General features: G+C 35.8%; 1 protein-coding gene across 1 annotated transcript in view; it reads left to right on the top strand.

Annotated features, from left to right (window-relative positions):
• The window catches only part of LOC144439717 (TBC1 domain family member 23-like), a 29,253-nt gene extending 12,327 nt beyond the window's left edge, over positions 1 to 16,926 (top strand). Inside the window, exons 8-16 of the mRNA XM_078128950.1 lie at positions 1,662 to 1,787; positions 5,113 to 5,208; positions 5,744 to 5,914; positions 6,272 to 6,314; positions 6,780 to 6,886; positions 7,838 to 7,974; positions 10,596 to 10,678; positions 11,340 to 11,475; positions 14,358 to 16,926. Of these exons, the coding sequence (XP_077985076.1) occupies positions 1,662 to 1,787; positions 5,113 to 5,208; positions 5,744 to 5,914; positions 6,272 to 6,314; positions 6,780 to 6,886; positions 7,838 to 7,974; positions 10,596 to 10,678; positions 11,340 to 11,475; positions 14,358 to 14,634 (1,176 nt within the window). The 3' untranslated portion in view covers positions 14,635 to 16,926. The remainder of the gene's footprint in view (positions 1 to 1,661; positions 1,788 to 5,112; positions 5,209 to 5,743; positions 5,915 to 6,271; positions 6,315 to 6,779; positions 6,887 to 7,837; positions 7,975 to 10,595; positions 10,679 to 11,339; positions 11,476 to 14,357) is intronic.
• The last annotated feature ends 2,913 nt before the right edge of the window (positions 16,927 to 19,839 follow it).

Genomic DNA, 19,839 nt, shown 5'->3' on the forward strand with positions numbered 1-19,839 from the left:
ACAGTCATTTAGAAGGGTAAGATTTCTGTTCTTTAGCCCAGTATTATGTAACAAAAACACCACAGTCATTTAGAAGGGTAAGATTTCTGTTCTTTAGCCCAGTATTATGTAACAAAAACACCACAGTCATTTAGAAGGGTAAGATTTCTGTTCTTTAGCCCAGTATTATGGATCAAAAACACCACAGTCATTTAGAACGGTAAGATTTCTGTTCTTTAGCCCAGTATTATATAACAAAAACACCACAGTCATTTAGAATGGTAAGATTTCTGTTCTTTAGCCCAGTATTATGTAACAAAAACACCAGTCATTTAGAACGGTAAGATTTCTGTTCTTTAGCCCAGTATTATGTAACAAAAACACCACAGTCATTTAGAAGGGTAAGATTTCTGTTCTTTAGCCCAGTATTATGTAACAAAAACACCACAGTCATTTAGAAGGGTAAGATTTCTGTTCTTTAGCCCAGTATTATGCATCAAAAACACCACAGTCATTTAGAAGGGTAAGATTTCTGTTCTTTAGCCCAGTATTATGTAACAAAAACACCACAGTCATTTAGAAGGGTAAGATTTCTGTTCTTTAGCCCAGTATTATGTAACAAAAACACCACAGTCATTTAGAAGGGTAAGATTTCTGTTCTTTAGCCCAGTATTATGCATCAAAAACACCACAGTCATTTAGAAGGGTAAGATTTCTGTTCTTTAGCCCAGTATTATGCATCAAAAACACCACAGTCATTTAGAAGGGTAAGATTTCTGTTCTTTAGCCCAGTATTATATAACAAAAACACCACAGTCATTTAGAAGGGTATGATTTCTGTTCTTTAGCCCAGTATTATGGATCAAAAACACCACAGTCATTTAGAAGGGTATGATTTCTGTTCTTTAGCCCAGTATTATGGATCAAAAACACCACAGTCATTTAGAAGGGTAAGATTTCTGTTCTTTAGCCCAGTATTATATAACAAAAACACCACAGTCATTTAGAAGGGTAAGATTTCTGTTCTTTAGCCCAGTATTATATAACAAAAACACCACAGTCATTTAGAAGGGTACACAGCTGGTATCATCTATACCATACATACTTCATAAATCACTTGATATTATATTATAGTATATGTACGCCAAGTACCACACAGACTGACTCATTAATTGCCATGGAAACTGAATGTCCATCTACAAAGGATGCAATGACAACAGCATCTGTTTGCCTTGAGGTAGCCTAGTGCCCCTAGTCACTTATCACATGATTGTCACTTTCCTCTTCTGTATTTCAATGTTATTGCAATCCACTTATTGCTCAGTCTCATGTCACATGATTGTCACATGACTACACCTTTACATTTACTCTGTATCTCAATGTTATTGCAATCCACCTATTGCTCCGTCTCATGTCACATGATTGTCACATGACTTCAAGTTTACATTTTCTCTGTATCTCAATGTTATTGCAATCCACTTATTGCCCTCGTCACATGACTTTCCTTTTACCATGTATTGCAATCTTACTATGTTCTAGGCACATTATTGTCACATAACTAACACTTTCCTCATACACTTTCCTCTAAAGTTTATTGTAATTTATAGAGTTAACTCAAAAACTCAAACCTTTCTTTCATTGCATAGAAATATTAATTAATGATGTTTTCTTTGTTTTGACAGGATTATCAATCTATCTTTGGTACATCGTTAGCTAATCTACGCATTGATGACACATCAACATTATTACATGCATTGTGTCTACCAGTGTCCATGTCAGAACTCTTACAAAATAATCAACAATCTGCTGTAAGTATTGCTAAAACCTACAAATTGATACTCATTTGGAATAAAAGAACAGTTGATTGACAGTGCAGTAGATACATATTATAATCAAGATAAGAAGCTAGAGTAAAGGTAAAGTAGATTAAGAAATAGTGTGCTAGAGTAAGGGTAAATTACATTAAGAAATAGTGTGTTAGAGTAAGGGTAAAGTAGATTAAGAAATAGTGTGCTAGAGTAAGGGTAAAGTAGATTAAGAAATAGTGTGCTAGAGTAAGGGTAAATTACATTAAGAAATAGTGTGCTAGAGTAAGGGTAAAGTAGATTAAGAAATAGTGTGCTAGAGTAAGGGTAAAGTAGATTAAGAAATAGTGTGCTAAAGTAAGGGTAAAGTAGATTAAGAAATAGTGTGCTAGAGTAAGGGTAAATTACATTAAGAAATAGTGTGCTAGAGTAAGGGTAAAGTAGATTAAGAAATAGTGTGCTAGAGTAAGGGTAAAGTAGATTAAGGAATAGTGTGTTAGAGTAAGGGTAAAGTAGATTAAGAAATAGTGTGCTAGAGTAAGGGTAAAGTAGATTAAGAAATAGTGTGCTAGAGTAAGGGTAAATTACATTAAGAAATAGTGTGCTAGAGTAAGGGTAAAGTAGATTAAGAAATAGTGTGTTAGAGTAAGGGTAAAGTAGATTAAGAAATAGTGTGCTAGAGTAAGGGTAAAGTAGATTAAGGAATAGTGTGTTAGAGTAAGGGTAAATTACATTAAGAAATAGTGTGCTAGAGTAAGGGTAAAGTAGATTAAGAAATAGTGTGTTAGAGTAAGGGTAAAGTAGATTAAGAAATAGTGTGTTAGAGTAAGGGTAAAGTAGATTAAGGAATAGTGTGTTAGAGTAAGGGTAAATTACATTAAGAAATAGTGTGCTAGAGTAAGGGTAAAGTAGATTAAGAAATAGTGTGCTAGAGTAAGGGTAAAGTAGATTAAGAAATAGTGTGCTAGAGTAAGGGTAAAGTAGATTAAGAAATAGTGTGTTAGAGTAAGGGTAAAGTAGATTAAGAAATAGTGTGTTAGAGTAAGGGTAAAGTAGATTAAGGAATAGTGTGTTAGAGTAAGGGTAAAGTAGATTAAGAAATAGTGTGCTAGAGTAAGGGTAAAGTAGATTAAGAAATAGTGTGTTAGAGTAAGGGTAAAGTAGATTAAGAAATAGTGTGTTAGAGTAAGGGTAAAGTAGATTAAGAAATAGTGTGTTAGAGTAAGGGTAAAGTAGATTAAGAAATAGTGTGTTAGAGTAAGGGTAAAGTAGATTAAGAAATAGTGTGCTAAAGTAAGGGTAAAGTAGATTAAGGAATAGTGTGTTAGAGTAAGGGTAAATTACATTAAGAAATAGTGTGCTAGAGTAAGGGTAAAGTAGATTAAGAAATAGTGTGTTAGAGTAAGGGTAAAGTAGATTAAGAAATAGTGTGTTAGAGTAAGGGTAAATTACATTAAGAAATAGTGTGTTAGAGTAAGGGTAAAGTAGATTAAGAAATAATGTGCTAGAGTAAGGGTAAATTAGATTAAGAAATAGTGTGCTAAAGTAAGGGTAAAGTAGATTAAGAAATAGTGTGTTAGAGTAAGGGTAAAGTAGATTAAGAAATAGTGTGCTAGAGTAAGGGTAAATTACATTAAGAAATAGTGTGTTAGAGTAAGGGTAAAGTAGATTAAGAAATAGTGTGTTAGAGTAAGGGTAAAGTAGATTAAGAAATAGTGTGTTAGAGTAAGGGTAAAGTAGATTAAGAAATAGTGTGTTAGAGTAAGGGTAAATTACATTAAGAAATAGTGTGTTAGAGTAAGGGTAAAGTAGATTAAGAAATAGTGTGCTAGAGTAAGGGTAAAGTAGATTAAGGAATAGTGTGTTAGAGTAAGGGTAAAGTAGATTAAGAAATAGTGTGTTAGAGTAAGGGTAAAGTAGATTAAGAAATAGTGTGTTAGAGTAAGGGTAAATTACATTAAGAAATAGTGTGCTAGAGTAAGGGTAAAGTAGATTAAGAAATAATGTGCTAGAGTAAGGGTAAAGTAGATTAAGAAATAGTGTGCTAGAGTAAGGGTAAAGTAGATTAAGAAATAGTGTGCTAGAGTAAGGGTAAAGTAGATTAAGAAATAGTGTGTTAGAGTAAGGGTAAAGTAGATTAAGAAATAGTGTGTTAGAGTAAGGGTAAAGTAGATTAAGAAATAGTGTGCTAGAGTAAGGGTAAAGTAGATTAAGAAATAGTGTGCTAAAGTAAGGGTAAAGTAGATTAAGAAATAGTGTGTTAGAGTAAGGGTAAAGTAGATTAAGAAATAGTGTGTTAGAGTAAGGGTAAATTACATTAAGAAATAGTGTGCTAGAGTAAGGGTAAAGTAGATTAAGAAATAATGTGCTAGAGTAAGGGTGAATTAGATTAAGAAATAGTGTGCTAGAGTAAGGGTAAAGTAGATTAAGAAATAGTGTGTTAGAGTAAGGGTAAATTAGATTAAGAAATAGTGTGTTAGAGTAAGGGTAAATTACATTAAGAAATAGTGTGCTAGAGTAAGGGTAAAGTAGATTAAGAAATAGTGTGTTAGAGTAAGGGTAAAGTAGATTAAGAAATAGTGTGCTAAAGTAAGGGTAAAGTAGATTAAGAAATAGTGTGCTAAAGTAAGGGTAAAGTAGATTAAGAAATAGTGTGCTAAAGTAAGGGTAAAGTAGATTAAGAAATAGTGTGCTAAAGTAAGGGTAAAGTAGATTAAGAAATAGTGTGTTAGAGTAAGGGTAAAGTAGATTAAGAAATAGTGTGCTAAAGTAAGGGTAAAGTAGATTAAGAAATAGTGTGCTAGAGTAAGGGTAAATTAGATTAAGAAATAGTGTGCTAGAGTAAGGGTAAAGTAGATTAAGAAATAGTGTGTTAGAGTAAGGGTAAAGTAGATTAAGAAATAGTGTGCTAGAGTAAGGGTAAATTAGATTAAGAAATAGTGTGCTAGAGTAAGGGTAAAGTAGATTAAGAAATAGTGTGCTAGAGTAAGGGTAAATTACATTAAGAAATAGTGTTAGACCTCCTAAGATATATCTGATGTTTAATATTGCCTGCAATTTGACTGTTTTTTATTTTATTTGAAAGCATTCTCTGAAAATGTGGAGGCTAGGAGTCCTATTTGTATGTGTAATTTTTTCAACAAGTTCAACTATTACTTTTCAAGATAAATATGGTATTTGCATTGCTACAAATGCCTGGCTAAAAATACTTCTAGACATTGTCTGTTTGAAATTTCATACAGTTTCTGATACATCCACTACAAAATCTTGTTGGTCACCAAATATGTTTTGGTCTAAAACATTAAAAAAAACGCTTCTTTCTTCACAGGGAGATGGTGTGCGGTTCTTTGTTGTGGATTGTCGTCCAGCTGAACAATACAACAGTGGACATTTACCAATAGCATTTCATTTAGATGCAAACTTGGTACGTCGTAATCTGGTTCTTTACCATATAAGGCATTGACTATGTAACAAGGCCATATTTGATAATCTAGGAATGATTCCTTATTTGGTAATAATCTACTTGTAACTCCTTATTTGGTAATCTAGGAGTAATTTGTCATCTGCTAATGATCTGCCTCTGTTCTGTAAAGAATATCCTTGTATTTATGCAATTGAACATTAATAGCTATCTTCTCACCATACGATTGTAACAAAAACAGTTCATAATTGACATGTCATGTCAAAAGTGTATTCATATCAGAATTTAAAGTTTTATCACTGTTTTTGTATGCCTTTCTTAGACCAAATGTGTGATTTTAACACAGGCAATGTATAATGTAGAATATATATTTCACGTAGAATGCCCCAGGTGGGATAATAACAAATGTTCTTTGAGACAGAATTCTGTAAGTCATACAACCTAGCGTAATCATGACTTTCTCTATAGTAAATGTTCTGAGAGACAGAATTGTGTAAGTCATGAAACCAAGCGTAATCATGACCTTCTGTATTCTTAGTTGCTGGAACAGCCAACAGAATTTGCTCAAGCAGTGAAGGCATTATTTGCAGCTCAGCAACAAGCTATAAAGGCAGGATCGATGGCAGGAGGTGAACACCTGTGTTTTATGGGTAGTGGACGTGAAGAGGAGGACCAATATGTACACATGGTTGTAGCTCATTTCTTACAAGTAGGTTTTAACTATTTTGTTATTTTAGATCCTATTGAATTGAAAGACTGGTGCTACTCTTATAGTCAACACTAATAATATTTGTATGGCTCCATCCATTTGAGAAAAATAAATTACTTGAATTTTATAGTACCACTATGAATAATGTACCTAATTTAGCCTTCTATCTCATTCTGTTTATTCTGAATTATTTCCTCTCTCTCTCCCTCATGAAAATTTGTCACACGTAATCACATCAACTCAAATTGACCTTGATAATCTCTGAATCTCTGCAGCTGTGAATCTAAACAAATCTTCAAGACTTTGCATCCATGTTGAAATTAAATAATAAATTTGCTTACTTCTTTTTGTTTCCAGAGAAAGAGTCAGTATATAAGTATGGCAGCTGGAGGCTTTAGTGGTAAGACCCCATCTCAGCTATCACATTTCATTGCCTATGTTTCATTTTGTGAATTATGTTCATCTAATAGTCAAATTGCCTTATATCTATCACTGACTACTAGTAATAATAGATTTAAAGAGACTAAGCCTTTGTTTAGATGTTTTCAATATACCAGTATCAAACAAAAAAGAATATTTACTCCAGTCATGTTTTTGCTAGTGATATTTTGGTATTTTTAGACAGCTTGTGTAGTTTCTTACATATTTCTCCTTCATTTTGAAATGAAGCCCCTGCTATGGTAAATTAATTGTGCCTGTATGTACTCCCATCAATAATCTTCATTTGTACCATCAATAATTTTTAATGTTATCAATTAGCAACACTCCATATTGTTTTGATGTACTATAAAATTCAAATATTTTACTGATATTGTAGGTCAACTTTACTAAGTATGATTCTGAACTCTTAATATTTAATTTTCAGCACTTCATAGGTTACTAGCTGAAGTTTTAGAGACAGGTTTAACAGGCCATAATAGTAAACAGTGTATAGTTTGTACACCAGAAGCTGCACAGACTGAAGAAGACATTGTAAGTAAAAATACAGACTTGATAACATTAGAATATGTAGAATCATTCACTTGTCTATATCTTCACTCTTATTTGGACAGTTGCAGAACAGTGTCCATCCATTGCAAATAATAAAATCAAACTTAACTAGGGAGGTTAACTATATTCATAACCCTAGCTTGAATATAACTGTTAGCCATTGTAAATGTACAGTTAGGTAGTCCCCTGTATACAAATCACAGTTATGCTAGGGAGTCCAATCATATTCATAGCCCAAACATAACTGAAACCCTGACTCCCTAATATGGGTATAAATGTTTAACCACTTTTACTGTACAGTTAGATAGTCCCCTGTATACAAATCACAGTTATGCTGTGGAGCCTTACCCTATTCCATTGTACAGTCAGTCCCACTGTTCTATAAAATCAGGTTTATACTAGGGAGTCAAATTCTTTCTATCAGTAACCATGTGACATCTTGGAATATGTGACATCTAAGATGATAATTGGTTTCAAGAATACTAACAACAACTGATATACACCATTGAACACTGTGACCATTCTTTATCACTTGGCCTTGAGTTTGAATTATGATGCATTTATAAAACAGTAATGTACAGAAATTTGCATAATGCTCCTTAGATCAAGCATATCTTTCTAGCAACCCATTACACTGTATATATTTGTGTCATTACAATATGGCTTGGTATAATCAGTATAACCCTGATGACCAGCTAACTGTCTAAATTGTCCACAATTCAATATTTTGCAGTCTTTGATGGGATGACTTTTTCTCTGTTTCTGATCAATGACATCATTCTTTATTTCTCTGTCTTCAAATCATGTGAATCATTACCAGTGTTGACTATTATTCCATAATGGTACTCATGCAAGTACAGAGTTCAGTATCAAGCCTGGCCCTATAACTTTATGATACTTCAGGTTTTGCTTCTAACCTTTGACCTCTTTCAGAGTGAAGATTTGACCAATCATGATGACAGGGGAGCATCGTTTATGAATAAATTAACATCTACTTTCAAAACAAAGTCTGCTACAGTGAAAGGAAAAGTGATTGATTTTATCAAAAATGAACAACCAGCAGTTGAAAGGTATATCACTAATGTACATGTATGTATGTATGTATGTATGTATGTATGTCTGTCTGTCTGTATGTATGTATATATATATATGGCTCTGCCACTGTGGTATAGAGCACTGTCTTAGCAGATTGATACTCGCCGAGTTATATATATATATAGTTTTGGTAGTACTGGAACTCTTTCTTGGTTATATATATATATGTGTGTGTGTGTGTGTGTGTGTGTGTGTGTGTGTGTGTGTGTGTGTGTGTGTGTGTGTGTGTGTGTGTGTGTGTGTGTGTGTGTGTGTGTGTGTGTGTGTGTGTGTGTGTGTGTGTGTGTGTGTGTGTGTGTGTGTGTGTGTATGAATGTATGTATGTATGTATGTATGTCTCTGTGTGTGTGCATATTTTCCTTTAGATCTGGAACATCAGCCAGTCATGCAACATTCTATGCTTCCTCATTACTGTAAGTCAAATAAGAGATACTATTGTAAAGCAGTCTGTCTGTCTGTCTGTCTGTATGTATGTATGTATGTATGTATGTATGTATGTATGTATGTCTGTCTCTGTCTGTCTGTGTGTCTGTCTGTCTGTCTCTGTCTGTCTGTCTGTCTCTGTCTGTCTGTCTGTCTGTCTGTCTGTGTGTGTCTGTGTAAATCATTCTCTTACTAATTATATATATGTCTGACTGATTAATTAAATATCTGTGATTGTGTAATCAATGTTTACGTGTGTGATGATATGGCAATGCCATAATGTTCCAGTGTGTGTATTTATGGGTATTTCAATGAGTCATTGTGGTGTTCTCAGAGGCCATTGTTGTTGTAAACACCAAGAACTGGAAATAATCCAAGTACCCATACTGGCACTCTTGCTTTATTGGGTTCTTTTATTATTACATGTTTTTATTCAAAACAGTATATTTTGTATTTGTACATTATATGTGTTCATGTAATTCCTTGTACATTTGCATACAATAATATTTTCAGTATTACATCACACTATCTGATACCTTTGCATGGAGGCATACAATAATATTTTTAGTATTACATCACACTATCTGATTCCTTTGCATGGAGGCATACAATAATATTTTCAGTATTACATCTTACCATCTGATTCCTTGTACATTTGCATGGAGGCATACAATAATATTTAGCGGCTCAATGACTAGTACGCATGCGCGTCGTATATACTATGCAAAAAAATTGGTGGTTCTCCCAGGGATGCATTGTGGCGCGCAGTGACTACGCATGCGCCTTCCATACACTACGTGCATTCTCCACGCGCCACCGTATCATCGTATATGTAGGCCTAGGCGACATAACATCAATGCTTAAACAATAATGTATGCCCTCCCAGCCCATAATGGATGAAAGCAAACTTTGAACGACATCGCCTCGCCCATTATGGAGTGCAAAGTTTGCTTGAGTCCATTATGGACTGGGAGGGCGTACATTATTGTTATTTTTTTATAGTTTTGCCAATTCCAGTGAATTTGTAGACCAAGAAATGCAAAACAACGTATAATATACACAGCGCTGAATATCGTCTGCCATGTTTGGCCCGGAAGCTGAATACTAATCACAGCGACATACGTACGTACACGTACACACACATATACACTTCAATGAACTGCTGTGAACACAAATTTGTTTCATGAATGCGTTGTATTTTTAAACAGTGGAAATGACAATCATAAGTAACAACATACATTTCGAAAAAATACCTAGTCGTATGAAGAAACAAAACAATAAGCTTGTATTGTTATGCTCGTTCCGGGGCCGCGATGCCCAATAATGGAGTACATTATCAGTAATAATGTACAGCGATGACGTCACAAAATTCACTGGAATTGGTAATGCTATAATATAAATTGCAATATTGTAACAGTAGGCCTGTTGGCACGATTATCATAACATTGTAACGAGTATCGAGGCATCACTTTACCTCAAGGAGAAATTGTTACACTATTTGGAAATTTGATGCACAGCCGGTACGTGATACAGACCACTGATGACATAGCGCAGTTTAATTTCCGGGTTGTGGAAGTGTGGTTTTGACATTTATATTGTCGATAGTTGATTTTTTTACATGTTCTAAAAAGAATAACTACTTTCCTATGTTTGTTGGTACAGTAACATTCCTAAATCATCGAGTTGAATTGAGAAATCGGGATGTACGGCAACATGTCAACAAAACATTTGTCCAAAGACCAACATACGTTGGTGGAGGGGCTATGATAAGTTGGCTGATTGAAAATTAACAATATTAATCTAATGGCTATGATGGTTTTTGAAACCAACAACTGCATAGAGTGCTGGCTTTCTTTACTTCTCGTCCATGTCAGAGAATTAAATGTCATTCAATAAAATAAATTTTGATGGTCAATACCCCAGGAAAATGACCCAAATCAAGTGTATCAACCCTGACCCAGGCAGCCGGTCACAAATGAATATACCCTGCGCGAGCTTATGGGCTTTGCCTAGTTATGATATTATTTTCAGTATTACATCTCACCATCTGATTCCTTTGCATGGAGGTATACAATAATATTTTCAGTATTACATCTCACCATCTGAACTATGGATTTTAGAGATGATACCTTGAAATTTGTGAACTGATATATTATTTAATTTTGTTTTGTAGACATGTAAGCAGTCATGACACTGGTAAACCATACCGTGGTGTCAAACCAGTATTTAGTATCAATGATGATGAAGATGATGCAGGTATACAAAGCCCATTGTTTAAGAAAAATATTACTTGCAGGAGATTTCTTAGCTTGCAAAATTACAATGTTATTAAACACTGTATCAAGATCAGTGAGACTGATAACAAGGTTTCATGTTGAGATAGACACAATAAAGATAACACAAACATTCCTTACAGTCTCTGCTCTGTATTTTGTTATACTTATATATTTGTTATCATTAACAAAATACAGAGCAGACACTGTATAAAGGATATATGTGTGTTATCTTATCTTAACTTTGTTTTGTCTATCTCAACATAAAACCTTGTGATCAGTCTCAATCTTGATACATCATTTATAACATTTGCAAGCTAAGATGAAATCTCCTGTAAATATCATTATTGTAATACAACGGTTGATATTTGGAGTAAGAACACTCTATCCTTAAGAATGTCACGCTAGTATATACAGTATCACAGTGATTGAACAACCCCACTACATATTTGTGATAGACATATTGAAATTAGCAGTGGCTGTATGTTGATCTTGTAATGATGCTAATAATGTACATAGCAAGTACTCATGGAATTAGTCATTCTTGATATGAGAGGACAAATTCAAAGTTCAGGGGTTCTTTACTAAATTAAACTACTGTTTGTCATAGAATTACATCTTTTCTTACTGGTTTTACCATTCAGAGGAGTTTGGAAGTTTTGGTTCATCAGATGATGAAAGGCGAGAGGTTGTACACATAGATACATGGCTGAAGAAACCTGATGTGAGACACACATTTCAGTGCCAGCATGTCAAAGAAACAGGATATATGACAGCAAGGTATTGATATTTGTAATAGCTAATACTCTCGTTGTTCAAAATTAAGGGGTAAGGGTTATTGATCCAGAGACTGTAAACCATTAACAATCCTGTGAACAAAAATATTGCAATCTCTTGCTATATCAACCACTTGTGGCAAATTCGAACCCAGTCACCTATACATGTAGGAGGGTCCAGCCATTCAACTGTTCATGTGGGAAGGATTAAAACCCAGTCACCTATACATGTAGGAGGGTCCAGCCATTCAACTGTTCATGTGGGAAGGATTAAAACCCAGTCACCTATACATGTAGGAGGGTCCAGCCATTCAACTGTTCATGTGGGAAGGATTAAACCCAGTCAACTGTTCATGTGGGAAGGATTAAAACCCAGTCAGCTATACATGTAGGAGGGTCCAGCCATTCAACTGTTCATGTGGGAAGGATTAAAACCCAGTCAGCTATACATGTTGGAGAGTCCAGCAATTCAGCTGTACATTTGGGAAGGGTTAAACCCAGTCAACTGTTCATGTGGGAAGGGTTAAACTCAGTCAACTGTTCGTGTGGGAAGGGTTAAACCCAGTCAACTGTTCATGTGGGAAGGATTAAAACCCAGTCAGCTATACATGTAGGAGGGTCCAGCCATTCAACTGTTCATGTGGGAAGGATTAAAACCCAGTCAGCTATACATGTTGGAGAGTCCAGCAATTCAGCTGTACATTTGGGAAGGGTTAAACCCAGTCAACTGTTCATGTGGGAAGGGTTAAACTCAGTCAACTGTTCGTGTGGGAAGGGTTAAACCCAGTCAACTGTTCATGTGGGAAGGGGGTCAAACCCAGTCAACTGTACATGTGATAAGGGTCAAACGCTGTCAGCTGTACATGTGGGAAGGGTTAAACCCAGTCAGCTGTACATGTGATAAGGGTAAAACCCAGTCAGCTGTACATGTGATAAGGGTGAAACGCTGTCAGCTGTACATGTGATAAGGGTTAAACCCAGTCAACTGTTCATGTGGGAAGGGTTAAACTCAGTCAACTGTTCGTGTGGGAAGGGTTAAACCCAGTCAACTGTTCATGTGGGAAGGGGGTCAAACCCAGTCAACTGTACATGTGATAAGGGTCAAACGCTGTCAGCTGTACATGTGGGAAGGGGTAAAACCCAGTCAGCTGTACATGTGATAAGGGTGAAACGCTGTCAGCTGTACATGTGATAAGGGTTAAACCCAGTCAACTGTTCATGTGGGAAGGGGTAAAACCCAGTCAACTGTATATGTGATAAGGGTGAAACGCTGTCAGCTGTACATGTGATAAGGGTTAAACCCTGTCAACTGTTCATGTGGGAAGGGTTAAACTCAGTCAACTGTTCATGTGGGAAGGGTTAAACTCAGTCAACTGTTCTTGTGGGAAGGGGGTCAAACCCAGTCAGCTGTACATGTGATAAGGGTCAAACCAGTCAGCTGTACATGTGGGAAGGGGTAAAACCCAGTCAACTGTATATGTGATAAGGGTCAAACGCTGTCAGCTGTACATGTGATAAGGGTCAAACCCAGTCAGCTGTACATGTGATAAGGGTCAAACCCAGTCAAATGTAAATGTGATAAGGATCAAACCAGTCAGCTGTACATGTGGGAAGGGGTCAAACCCAGTCAACTGTACATGTGATAAGGGGTCAAACCAGTCAGCTGTACATGTGATAAGGGTCAAACCCAGTCAGCTGTACATGTGATAAGGGGTCAAACCAGTCAGCTGTACATGTGATAAGGGTCAAACCCAGTCAACTCTACATGTGATAAGGGTCAAACCCAGTCAGCTGTACATGTGATAAGGATCAAACCAGTCAACTGTACATGTGATAAGGGGTTAAACCCAGTCAACTGTACCGGTACATGTGATAATAGTCAAACCCAGTCAACTGTTCATGTGGGAAGGTCCCGCCACTTAGTTGTACATTTACATGTGGGAAGGGTTAAACCCAGTCAGTTGTATATGTGGGAGGGTCCCGCCACTTAGTTGTACATTTACATGTGGGAAGGGTTAAACCCAGTCAGTTGTATATGTGGGAGGGTCAAGACACTTAGTTGTACATTTACATGTGGGAAGGGTTAAACCCAGTCAGTTGTATATGTGGGAAGGTCCCGCCACTTAGTTGTACATTTACATGTGGGAAGGGTTAAACCCAGTCAGTTGTATATGTGGGAAGGTCCCGCCACTTAGTTGTACATTTACATGTGGGAAGGGTTAAACCCAGTCAGTTGTATATGTGGGAAGGTCCCGCCACTTAGTTGTACATGTACATGTGGGAAGGGTTAAACCCAGTCAGTTGTTCATGTGGGAAGGTCCCGCCACTTAGCTGTACATTTACATGTGGGAAGGGTTAAACCCAGTCAGTTGTATATGTGGGAGGGTCCAGCCACTTAGCTGTACATTTACATGTGGGAAGGGTTAAACTCATGAACCACTTTTTCTTTAGATAAATCAGTCCCGATGTTTTTGCAGTCAAAATTTACACAATACTGGATGTCTCACTGGATCAGATACGGTGAAAATGATTTAAATTACCATTGTGCTAAAACTTATTATTATATCCGTTATATTTGCACTTTGGTATGTTTGCAAATGATGAACAGTTGGTACACACACCTACATCTAGATGCCAGTGGATGTTTAGGATGATGTGACGTCACAAGCAGGGAGTTTTCCCAGCATCCTTTGCGGCAAAAATTCCGAAATGGCTGCACACAGCGAGGCTCAACATGGCAGAATTTTTGACATTTCAAAGTCACATACTTTAATGTGTTTCATTTTATTTCTATAATTCACACAGATATCAATTAAACAAAGAAAAGCTAGCTATCTAAAAGTGCAAATGTGCTTGATTGGACCTTTCCTTTAACTTTTATTTCAGCTACTTACTCGTCACCACCAGTCATCTGTATATACTCAGAGAAATTGCTAACAAGCCAGGGTTTGCCTTAATCCAAGGACGACGGCCGCTGAATACGATTGTCAAAATTACCTCAAAGAAACGCCACCCAGAATTCATCACTTTTAAATATGGTTCCACCAATGATGAGGGAATCAAAATAGACTCTGTAGATAGGTTTATCATTGCCAAGGCTGGAGATGCTACCAAAGCCATCAAAATACAAATTATGAAAGTCTTAGATGCACTGGATACTTAAAAACACTCACCACCCACTTACAGATTATGTTATTTTTAATTTAAAATTTGTAATATGTGCAATCAGATATTCATGAGTATAAGAATTGGTGACAAATAAAGGCAGTATCTCTTTGAAAAAATGTAAATGAAACTGTGATCATAATATGCTTCGGTACAAAATATTTCCATCAAAGATATTTTCCTACAAGACAGTTCAATGTGTTTCCACCAAAATAACGTTCTTTGAATCTTGGAAGATTTTAAGAAAGCCATCACTTTGCATTTGATAGTATCAGTAATGAAAAGAACAGTATGGATGTAAAAGTCAAAATTTTGTTGTCAAATATAATGCCAGGGTCTTTATTACGTGCAGTGTACTGGATTGAGAAAACTTGTGTATGAAATTGTGTGCACTGGGTACAATATGAAGCCTTTGCAAGGTTCATCACAATTGTTGGTTAGATAAGAATTGAAAAAAATTATTCCTGTTGCCTGCATTGTTGATAATGATTATATTTAAGAAAGTGTAGTTACATGTATGTAAATATATATGCTATCCAATCAGGTTGACCTTTCAAGGGCTTCACATTGGTCTATTTAGTGATGTCCTTCTTTGTAAACATCAACAACTCACCATCTTCATGCCACATAACCTGGTACAAGTCCTTCTTTGTAACAGCAACAACTCACCATCTTCATGCCACATAACCTGGTACAAATGTTGTCACTAATGAGAGGGAGTTTGTTAGTCAGTGTCAACTTTGTTAGATATATCGGATCAGACATGTAGAAGAAACTCACCTAGAACACGTGCAGTTTAAAAAGTCACAATTTATGGTCACAAAAATACAAAAGAAGAAGGCCCTTTACTTCCTCAACTCCCTGGGGAGCATACGATCCATTGCAGCCTCTATAAGCACATATGATTAAAGCATTCACAATGCAACCTCTATCCTACCAGGTCCCCAATTATACAGCTGGGTGGACTGAGGCACAATCATGGTTCAAATTTTGCCTAAGGACTTTAGCCATTCAGAAACAAACGGCAGTGATGAGGCTCAAACCTCCAACCTGCAGATTCCAAAGTGTCCACTTTAACCATTAGCTCATCATGACTCCATAAATATATGATATGCAAGAAGATCTTGCCAGATATGGTACTTAACTAAAGTTCAGTTCCATGTATAGATAGTATGCAAATAACCATATATGGTAATAAACTAAAGTTCAATTCCATGTATAGTATGCAAATAACCATATATGGTAGTAAACTAAAGTTCAGTTCCATGTATAGTATGCAAAGAACCATATATGGTAGTTAACTAAAGTTCAGTTCCATGAATAGTATGCAAATAACCATATATGGTAGTAAACTAAAGTTCAGTTCCATGTATAGTATGCAGATAACCATATATGGTAGTAAACTTAAGTTCAGTTCCATGTATAGTATGCAAATAACCATATATGGCAGGTAACAAGAGGTCGAGTTTTAGTGATTAGATAATAGAATGTATTGAAAGATAGTGATCACCTTGAATATTGTATACTTTATCATGATTGGCTACTCTGATGTGTCTCTGCCTGTTTAAGCCAATCAGTACTCTGAACAAAGAGTGTCTTCCTCTAAGTGGTAATTGAAGACTTACACAGGAATATTGTACAGTTTTTATACTATTGAAATTTAAATCATGTACACTGTACGTATCGGTATTGTAGGATTCATTAAACATTTTCCAACAAAATGAGCTCACTTAGTTTAAATTTTTAACCTGGAAAAAAATGAGTTTCAAAGATTAATAAAATAATGTATACTTTAATTAAAAACCAAAACCTTAATAAGTATGCTTAACATTTGCATGTTAACACTACCCCATAAACTGTGATAATACCGATGTTATCCAATTACTGTCTACTCCCGGAAACAGCTCCGTTGCCCCCGTCCTTTTGCCCGCAGCCCATTGCCCTCGTCCTTTTGCCCGCAGCTCATTGCCCCTGTCCTTTTGTGCCCTGGTGATTTTTCCCCTCGGCCTGTTTCCCCCTGAGCTGAAATGAATGTACTGTTAGAAACTTATGTTTAGTTTGCCTCAATATTATTTCTCAATTATCTCTGTTCATTCTTGTGAATCTTACATAAATAATAAGTCATGAAGCTGAATAACAAATGACAAAATGCTTTTATTCAACATCAATGATACTATGTAAATGATAATTCACTGAGGCTCTTTATTGCTACAGTGACTTATCATGTTGACATGACAACAATAAATGACAATAATTATCGCAAGATTCAAATGTCGGGAATTATTGCGAATGAGGAATGATGACGGGGGGGGGGGGGGGGGGGGGGGTCAAAATGACCATGGGTAACAGGCCAGGGGCCAATGGGGTCAAGAACCCTACTCCCAGTAGATGTTGACCATCATGAAAGCCTAGAATGAATCATCTAGACAGCTACATAGATCTTAATTTGAATTATTTAAAATACACTATGAGATACTCGAGTCATTCTCTACTCATGAAATTCCCTTATGCTAACTTATTTACTTTTACTTTTATTTCATTTTATTGTATCACAAAGTTTGGTGCATATTAAGGTGTTTGCCAATCAGCATCCAGTGTTAACAGATGGTTTGCAAGTGTCAAATAATTGTTGCTTCTGCATGTAAATATGAGGTATATTTTTTATGAGTAATTAATGTTATGGTTCATCATTTTTTTATGAGAATATATTATTTTGAAATATTTGTAAATGCATGTGTATTATATTTTTGGCAAGGGGCAAGGGACATTTTTCTTTTAAATATTTGTAGAAACTATGAGTTTAAGTTCATAAATAATACAAATTCAGGTAGAATTATAGAATAAGATTGGGCGAATCTGCCCAATAGTTTTTCCAAAATCTCTCATTTTTTGATCCAAAATGCAGACCTGTGATGCAATCATTTTCCTTTGAACAATTTCCCAACTAGAAACCACAAGTAATGTCCCCACCAAATGGCACAGCAATTAGTCTGGTGGTTTAAGATGTCCACACACACACACACACACACACACACACACACATATATGCATACACACATACACATATGCATACACACATACACATATGCACACACACACGCACAGACATGCACACACATACATACACTCATACGCACAAATCACACACACACACACACACACACACACAGAGGGACAAACAGACACCGCACCATGCCTATAGCTGTGCTATAAAACTGTATAGTTGTGCTGCAATGCTATTGGCACAATTTTTAGTTTGTCAATTTATGTATACTACATAAGCATCTTATTTATTATATTTTGACTGTGAGATGCTTCTTTGAGAATTTGTTTATGAAAGGAAATATTGCTTGGAAAACAGCTCAGATGTAATTCTTACGTCTTCAAATTGTGTAACTAATTTGTTTGGCTGGATGTCATTATAAGCTATTGGTATGTCTCAAACTTATTGTTGATTAAACTTGTTTTCAATGTATTGACTTACTAACCACTGAACCATTATTTTGTCATAGCTATTTGCATGACATAGGCTACAGGACAGATGACAATAAAGTTTTCTCCCTAACAAAACTGTTTCTCTCCAGACTCAATACATTTTTGTATTGCTAGCAAATGCTAAAAAATGAATGTTTTATCATACTATGATCACTTTCTTTGCTTCACTCAACAATTTTTTCCAGACATACTTGAATACATAGTCATAGCTAACTTCGCAAGTTTTATGATGTGTTTATATGGCACACACACACACACACACACACACACACACACACACACACACACACACACACAATTAAAGCAAGTCAAGTTTTTATAATGTGCTTGTGTGGTACACAATCAAAATAGGTGAAGTTGTATGATGTATTTATATGGTACACAAAGTAGGTCAAGTTGTATGTGTTTATATGGTACAAAAAGTAGGTCAAGTTGTATGTGTTTATATGGTACACAAAGTAGGTCAAGTTGTATGTGTTTATATGGTACACAAATTAAAGTAGGTCAAGTTGTATGTGTTTATATGGTACACAAAGTAGGTCAAGTTGTATGTGTTTATATGGTACACAAAGTAGGTCAAGTTGTATGTGTTTATATGTTACACAAAGTAGGTCAAGTTTTGTGTTTATATGGTACACAAAGTAGGTCAAGTTGTATGTGTTTGTATGACACAAAGTAGGACAAGTTGTATGATGTATTTATATGGTACACAAAGTAGGTCAAGTTGTATGTGTTTATATGGTACACAAAGTAGGTCAAGTTGTATGTGTTTATATGGTACACAAAGTAGGTCAAGTTGTATGTGTTTATATGGTACACAAAGTAGGTCAAGTTGTATGTGTTTATATGGTACACACAGTAGGTCAAGTTGTATGTGTTTGTATGGTACACAAAGTAGGTCAAGTTGTATGTGTTTATATAGTACACAAAGTAGGACAAGTTGTATGATGTATTTATATGGTACACAAAGTAGGTCAAGTTGTATGTGTTTATATGGTACACAAAGCAGGTCAAGTTGTATGTGTTTGTATGGTACACAAAGTAGGTCAAGTTGTATGATGTATTTATATGGTACACAAAGTAGGTCAAGTTGTATGTGTTTATATGGTACATGAAGTAGGTCATGTTGTATGTGTTTGTATGACACGAAGTAGGACAAGTTGTATGCGTTTATATGGTACATAAAGTAGGTCAAGTTGTATTTTATATGGTACACAAAGTAGGTCAAGTTGTATGATGTATTTTAATATATATATACACTAGCGCCATTGCAGTTTATCACAAGTACGTGTGTCATAATACCATTAGTGTGCACACACTATCGCCAGTGCAGGTAATTAGCAGTACGTACCACTAGTATGAGCACACTAGCACCAGTGCAGGTAATCACAAGTACTTATGTCATAACACCACTAGTTTGTGCACAAACTAGCACCAGTGCAGGTAATCACCAGTACGTGTGTCATAATACCACTAGTGTGCGCACACTAGTGCCAGTGCATGTAATCACCAGTATGTAAGTTATAATACCACTAGTGTGCACACACTAGCGCCAGTGCAGGTAATGTGTGCACACACTAGTGGTGTTATGACACACATACTGGTGATTACCTGCACTGGTGCTAGTGTGCGCACACCAGTGGTGTTATGACACACATACTGGTGATTACCTGCACTGGCGCTTGTGTGCGCACATTAGTGGTATTAT

The sequence above is a fragment of the Glandiceps talaboti genome, chromosome 9 (genome assembly GCF_964340395.1).
Source record: "Glandiceps talaboti chromosome 9, keGlaTala1.1, whole genome shotgun sequence".
NCBI classification, from domain to species: Eukaryota; Metazoa; Hemichordata; class Enteropneusta; family Spengelidae; genus Glandiceps; species Glandiceps talaboti.